The sequence below is a fragment of the Cebidichthys violaceus genome, unplaced genomic scaffold, assembly GCF_023349555.1.
Source record: "Cebidichthys violaceus isolate CVI_PGR_0920_01 unplaced genomic scaffold, fCebVio1.0.p SCAF_2, whole genome shotgun sequence".
In the NCBI taxonomy this organism is placed as follows: Eukaryota; Metazoa; Chordata; class Actinopteri; order Perciformes; family Stichaeidae; genus Cebidichthys; species Cebidichthys violaceus.
Genome location: NW_027176372.1, coordinates 12,839,486 through 12,847,135, shown reverse-complemented (window position 1 = coordinate 12,847,135; position 7,650 = coordinate 12,839,486). Strand labels below are relative to the sequence as shown.

At 40.5% G+C, this 7,650-nt stretch overlaps 1 protein-coding gene across 3 annotated transcripts; it reads left to right on the top strand.

Annotated features, from left to right (window-relative positions):
* The first annotated feature begins 2,198 nt into the window (after positions 1–2,198).
* Positions 2,199–7,648, top strand: hnrnph1 (heterogeneous nuclear ribonucleoprotein H1). Of its 3 annotated transcripts, none has more exons than XM_068714495.1 (11): positions 2,199–2,268; positions 3,105–3,196; positions 3,285–3,440; positions 3,525–3,668; positions 4,600–4,738; positions 5,500–5,735; positions 5,893–6,008; positions 6,118–6,253; positions 6,343–6,426; positions 6,571–6,663; positions 6,899–7,648. In XM_068714495.1, the coding sequence occupies exons 2-11, from the start codon at positions 3,115–3,117 to the stop codon at positions 6,994–6,996; spliced, it is 1,284 nt and encodes a 427-aa protein (XP_068570596.1). In that variant the 5' UTR covers positions 2,199–2,268; positions 3,105–3,114; the 3' UTR covers positions 6,997–7,648. The 3 variants fall into 3 exon arrangements, with proteins under 3 accessions (XP_068570596.1, XP_068570595.1, XP_068570599.1); XM_068714494.1 differs by having other exon boundaries at positions 2,220–2,283; XM_068714498.1 differs by having other exon boundaries at positions 2,220–2,283; positions 6,895–6,983.
* The last annotated feature ends 2 nt before the right edge of the window (positions 7,649–7,650 follow it).

Here is a 7,650-nt window from a genome sequence, read left to right as displayed (position 1 = left end):
TAAATGGGCACCTGTTTTACATTTTAATTATCCATTTATTTTTACTTTAAATGTCAATGAATATCATTAACTGAACCTCACACATTACATATGCTGTAATTTATGGTTTTAATTTGCTTATGAGCATAAATAAGAATAGAATTGGAAGAAACAGAGGAGGACATTCTCAGGGGCATTAATATGAGAAAAAAACATACACATGCACACAGAAAAACAAGAAAAAAAACATTGGTCACCTTGGACCATGATGACATTTGTAATCTGAAATGAATTGTTTACATGGATGTTTTACTGCAAATAAAAAAACACATAATCCCTTGATATCTTTTGACCTATTGTGTATGCTGAGACTTAGGCAGGTAATAGAGACAAAAACACACATGGGTTTGACTTCACCCACGACAATCAAGACTTTTATTTCCAAACCATTTAAATAGTTCTATTAAACAAAGTTTCTAGAATGCCTTTTGTCTTTATATGTTATTATTACTTATATATGTTGTATTAGGTAAGAAAACAGTATCTGTTCAAATTAGGTGTTTTGCATTGATGGAACACTTTTTTAAATTGAACTCCAGTGGTTGCGTAATCAAAAAGTGTCGGATCTCATTGTAAATGTGTCTGGTTCCCTCCTAGAAAGCATTTGCATAAAAATGAATGTCATTGAATTCCATGAGACTAAAAACACAGGAGAACACAAATTATGCTTTTTGCAATATAACATGAAGTAAACTGTTACATTGACACTGTTTGATTATCTTAATAAAGTTATTTTTAACATTGTGCGTTTCAAATTCATGAACCAGTTCTGGAAGATCTATCTGGATTCTTAACTTCAGTAATAAGCAGCAAATATTGCATCATAAACATACCCCATAAGAACTCCTGAACTTGAAAGTTTGCTTATCTCAAAGTAAATATGTATTACTTAAAATGTACCTCAGAATCAAAAGTAAATGCACTGTAGAATGGGACATTAATGATTCATTAATAATTGTAGTATTTTAAAAGACACATATTATGCTCATTTCAATGTTCATATTTGTATTTTGTATTTCTGCTAAAGCATGTAAGATGTTCATGCTCAAAAAACTCATGCATCATATTTTATGACTTATTGCAAGGTAACTAGTAAGGGTAGAAAGTACTACATTTCCCAATGATGTGTATTTATAATATATACAAAAACCAGAAAATAAAACCCCTTAAGTCAAGTACCATTACTTCAAAACTATATTTAATTACTTTACTTTTGTTCATTTCATTTATTTAACTTTCAATTTGTTACATTCTGAGATAGGCCGACACAAGTAATTCCTGGAGGTAATCATTATTATAGTGTCCTGTCACTGGCCACTAAACAGCTTCTCTAAAGCAGGAGGAGGCAACATGCCTTGCTAAAGGGCACTTCTGAAGTTACTGAAGGAAACTTCTCCTGCATCAAACCTTTCAGATGATCCACTGATTTCAACAAGTGACCTATGTCTGTTTACTTTTAGGCTGCCACCACACAAACCAACATCTTTGATTAGCTGGTTGTTTAAGGATGTGAAAGCTGCTCGTTCATAACTCCTGTCAACATTTTCAACTGATGATCGTTCAGTCACATTTGTCGCCAAAACCAACAACCATGACTAAACAAGCTTATACTAACTATGTTACTGTTTATTAATTTGTTGTTGGCATGAGCTCCATTTACTTTTGATGTGAAACGTAACCTATGAAGGACACATATTCTACCTTAAAATAATTTTAAAGGCATTACAAGTTAGAGACCAGTGTAGTCAGAATAACTTATACTAGAAGGCCTGGCCAGCAGATGCACCCGGCCAGCCAGGGCCTTGGGCGGTAACGTCATCATTTTTGGGCGTGGACGCAAGCAATTCGGAGAGCGATTGGTTATTTAGCCGGTTGCCAGGTATATGCAAAAGCCCACATTTTCAATTGTCGATTTTAACCTTCTTATATACAGTCTATGATTTTTAACCATAGGATTTAAACAAACAACAGGATATTTAGCAAACTTGAGATCATTGTAATTTGTAATTTGAAAAAAAGCAAGATACTAATATTGGTAATAGTAATATTCGAAATGTGTGGTAATGTTGAATAACGTGATTGTGTTGCATTTTGGAAGAGAGTGGATGCTTACTTAAATGAGGCTTTTTGTAGTCTCTGAAAGGGGGTTAGTTCAGAGGTCTGGCAACCCAGCGCAAGGTTTCAGCTGCATCACGCACGTCTGGTCATACATACTCCGGCGTGTGATAAGTACGTTTGTATCAGGTACATTTATTTTAGGTATATATCGTTATAATTGCCTTGCTTAAATACAACGTCAACTTTGCATGCTCTAATAGTGTAACATAGCTACCGGTGTGTACATTATGTTATATTATTATACCGTTAGTTAGCTAATGCTAGCGCGAGAGCTAGCTTACTGTTAACGCTAATAACATGGCGCCGGGTGAGAGGGCCGCTTTTGTTCTTGTGTCTGGGTGCGGTGGTGAGCGTGCTGTGGGCCACGCGCATTCTGTCGAAAATGAATGAAATACGAATTACATATTCATAAGTTGGCTTCTGCGAACTCTTACAAATGTATCGAAACGATTCAACATCAGAAATGTTGGCCGAAGAAAGTAACGTAGCTACACATTATGTCGCTAAAGTTAGCTGGTCACGTTAACCACTCCGCGTTCGCGCTTTTTATGAAGTGGTCGCCTTTTTTAACATAGAAAGTGTTGAAAAACAAAGCAATTTTGATAATTGATGGCGATTTATATTTGTAGACAACAACATTCTTTGTTGCACGGTAAAGCCCACTGATATACTTTTTATGTACTATATACTAGTTAGCAGTATCAAACTGTCTGTAGATGGCGCTGCTAACTAATGCTAAAGCACGTTTAACGTTACCGAGGCCCATGCGACTCGCATCAAAGACGACGTGTCCATTGTTTTATTCTTTTGGTACATTTTAGAAGGTAGATTTGATTAAAATAATGTCTGAAAGATGTACACGTTTCGTAGTTCTGGTGTAAATGCATTAACTATATACTAGTATGTGCTAATGTCTCATGTAATAATATTGGAGTATTTTTCTTTAGGGATTGTGACATGGCTGATGAGGGATATGTAGTACGCATCAGGGGGCTCCCTTGGTCCTGCTCAGTGGATGAAGTACAGAGGTTTTTCTCCGGTAGGTTTTTAGTTAATTTTTTTATAACAAAGTATTTCTGTAATTAAAGCATTTACAATTGATTTGATAATGTACATTACATATGCAGAGTGCAAAATCATCACCAATGGAGGCGGCATCCACTTCACCTACACAAGAGAGGGGCGTCCCAGCGGAGAGGCATTCGTCGAAATGGAGACCGAGGAAGATCTGAAGATCGCAGTGAAGAAGGACCGAGAAACTATGGGTCACAGATATGTCGAGGGTGTGTGAAACTGCTTACAGATAATGATTAAATTGTCTAAACTTTATGTTGTGATGGCTGACTGTTGTACGTCCCGTGATACAGTTTTTAAATCCAACAATGTCGAGATGGACTGGGTCATGAAGCACACCGGTCCAAACTGTCCAGAGACGGCAGGAGATGGGCTCGTCCGGCTCCGAGGCCTTCCCTTTGGCTGCAGCAAGGAGGAGATAGTACAGTTTTTCTCAGGTAAAAAACACCTAGCTCAGCGGTTAGTTGCAAAGCTTCCTTAATGTAGAGTTGGTTTCCTTTATTTATTTTCTCCATCTTTCTTTTCTTGTTTCCTTTCTGCTATGGACACTTACCAATTCTTGATTTCTACAAAGAAGTCGAGATGCAATTGGAAAATGATTATAACCTAATATACATTATGGAATAGCAAACTTCATGTTTTTTAATTTGTGATCAGTGAGGAAATGATGCCAGAAAAGGAAGCGAGTTAGAATTTAAATGGAGGAATTATTTATAGACTGTTAAGCTCAGGGGAAGAATTCTGTTGTGCAAACACCCTTTCCCATCTTTGCTCATCATATCAATCATACGCCCACTTTAATCACTTTTTTTCTCTTTCATTGGGTCCGATGTAAGGCGGCATAATTACATGTTTAAGTTGTCTGTGCCAACTGGTAATTTACTAATGATGGAATGGGTCCAACTCATCACCGAGTAGACGGTCTCTTACCCCAGTATCATTGTCGTCGCCCCCCCCCCCCTTCTCCCCCATCTACTCACACCCTTGTCTTTTTGAATGCATCATTCTACACTGTTCGGCAAGTTTTAGATTAGTTACTTCTGAGCCGTTAGTAATTTTAACTCATGTCACCCTCCAGGAACTTTCTCTCTCTCTCCATCAACACACCAATACTAGCCCGATGTCCCACACAGTGCCCCTTTCCATATTCTTCCTCTATCCTCTCATTTCTTTTTTTATCCCCAAAATACAGTAAATATAAATCGTTTAAATAGCCAGTCACTGGTTAAAAACTGAACTGGTATGTGTGATGATGTATAGAGTTTTCCATAAGTTTTCTATCTCTCTCTCTTTAGAGAAAGTTCTCTCTGTGATTGGGCATGTGATTTAATATGTCCCCTGCTGGGGTTATCTGTCCTTGGGTTGAAGGGTTGGAAATCGTGCCAAATGGGATAACATTGCCGGTGGACATCCAGGGGAGGAGTACGGGGGAGGCCTTCGTGCAGTTTGCTTCACAGGATATAGCTGAAAAGGCTCTAAAGAAACACAAGGAAAGAATAGGGCACAGGTGGGGATGGTTGGTTGGTTGGTTGGCTGGATACGTTGCTTTTCTTATGGTGTGCACCCTCAACATCTGAACCAAATGCAAATCGGACACTACATTAATCTTCGCTAATTCAAGCATATTTGTAATAACCACAAACACATACACAAATTGCAATGTCAGACTGAAATACGGCACACATTCACAATGTTCAATGGGAAGATTAGTGCTTGGGCACCATTCACAAGTATGACATGAGTCGCTAACTAGAGTACATGCTTAATTTTTTGAGAACAAATGGTGTCTCAGCACTAAACATCAGTCCAGGTTGATAACTGGTAAGGAGTCTCCCTGGTGGTAAAATCAGAGGGCCACTGTACACATGGATCTGGAGCCCACTGTCACAGGTAATGCTTAGAGTGAGTTGCAGAAGGGCTGGAGCCTTTTCTGTCCCTCTAAACCAGGACCGTCGCTGTCATGGCAAGGACACAGGACGCTTTATTGAATCCGTTGTATAACTTAACTTCAGGTAACTACAAGAAAAGTGTAAAAGTCAATAAGGCCCTCTTTTAATCTGGACAGCTTAATTTTTGCTACTCAGTTAACAAGTTCTTTTTTTATCTACTGTTTTAACAACTAGCATCAAGCACTCAAAGATATTACTACCTATGGACTACACCATGACAGCATCTGCATAGCCCAGTTGCATCAGTGTTGAGCAAATGCAGCCTTGCCTGGGCTGGTTCATTCCCCGCGCCCTCATTGTGGCATCTCTATGCTCTCAGGTACATTGAGATCTTCAAGAGTAGCCGTGCTGAGGTGCGGACCCATTACGAACCCCAGCGGAAGCCCATGGGCATGCAGAGACCCGGCCCCTATGACCGGCCCTCGGGTGGTCGCGGCTACAACATGATGGGCCGAGGGGGGTCCTATGACAGAATGCGTCGCGGAGGCTACGGAGGTGGTGGAGGAGGAGGTGGAGGAGGAGGAGGTGGTGGAGGAGGAGGTGGTGGAGGAGGAGGTGGGTGTCAAGTGCACTGAAATCTGGTTTAGTAACAGTTTGCAATTGTTTCAGATAATGACTCGCTTTGTTTCTTCATGCTAACACTGCATAATATAATTAATAAGATTAAAATGTAGTCATAAGACGTGTTTTAATTTTGATTACATATGTTTAGGTGTATCGGATGGGCGATATGGCGACGGCGGCGGCTCTTCCTTCCAGAGCACAACAGGCCACTGTGTCCACATGAGGGGCCTGCCCTACAGAGCCACAGAGACAGACATCTACAATGTGAGTCAGAGGAATGGCTGCAAAACATCTGCATAACCACTGGATTGCTGAATGTTCAGCTCATATCTTACACAAATGTGTTAATGTGTCCTTGTTTGTGTGCTTTTAGTTCTTCTCACCATTGAATCCGGTGCGGGTCCATATTGAGATCGGCCCAGACGGCAGGGTAACCGGCGAGGCAGATGTAGAGTTTGCGACACACGAAGACGCTGTGGCCGCCATGTCCAAAGACAAAGCTAACATGCGTGAGTTTGAAATTCGTGATTCAACCAATCCTACCCTGCGTACAAGCTTTCATAATGTTGGTTAATGGTTTCTCTCCCTGCCCCTGTAGAGCACCGCTACGTGGAGCTGTTCTTGAACTCAACAGCAGGCGGAAGTAACGGCGCCTACAGCAGCCAGATGATGGGTGGCATGGGTGAGTTTCAGTCGTGGAGGTTGTGAGACTAGCAGCAGCTGTTTCTTTGGGGGGGAAATGCATGCACAAAACAGTACAGCATCTATGTAATAGTTGGGATTCTGTAAGTCCTCCTGAACTGGATGTGATCCGTCCTCTCTACAGGGAACCAGTCGTCTTACAGCGGTGGCCAGCTGAGCTCAGGGTACTCTGGTGGATACAGTAGCCAGGGCAATATGGGCGGCTACAGTGACTACAGTGAGTGTCAGCTCTGTTATAATAGGTTTCATCTACATCCCCACTAAAGTTCAACCTTTCCTGCTCTAATACCACTTTAATACACAAGTATTACTATGCACCACAGAGAACCCTGAGAACAAAACTTTGGCCGTATATTTGTTTTTGCATGAAATGACAGAAATGCATCGTGTTTCTATGTGTGTCTCCTTGAGGAACTCCTCGGTCCTATCGTTTGTATTCTCTCTCTTGTTAGGTAACCAGGGCGGAATGGGAAGCAGTTACTACGGCGGCGGTGGAGGAGGAGGAAGCAGAGGCTCTATGAATGGACTGGGCGGGGGATGGGGAATGTAGATTTTGTTTTCCTTAATTTGATGTTTTTTTTAAACTCAGCATTTTGCTGGAAGGACTGGAAACGCAAGTCTCACCTAGTAAACATAGGGTAGGGTCAGGTGATGAAAACATTGAGGGGGTAGGGTTTGTATTTTTTTTAAGTGGATGATCTTCAGAGAGAAGTGAGATCATCTGGTGTCACAGAGATGCGCTGTTTGTCTTCCCGTTTCCTCACAGATTTAAATGTTCATTACAAGGAAGTGTGCTGTTTTTGTGTTATTGTCCTCCATAAAGCTGGCTGTCCCCCGAGGTTAACTCATCCTGTGCTGGTGGCGTTAACACAATGGCGTTTCAATGTCTGAGTGCATGAACAAAACAAGAATTCAGAGTGTCGGGTATCTTCTGATGTTTAGACCTTGGTTTACCTTCTACATAGTGTTACGCCTTTTTTTAATTTTCAATTAAAATGTTAATCAGAATTGAGATTTCACATGGTCAGAGCATGATGTTTTCTTAAGGTATGATTATTATTTTTTTTTTCTGGATGAGGACTATGTTGAGGGCGAATGAATTTCAAATCTGCTGACATGAAGGTTTCTACTGCTTCAAATGCTATTTGTATTTCCTGTGCACAAAGTGAATAAACTAGTCTGGAATATCTAATTGAAACACGCA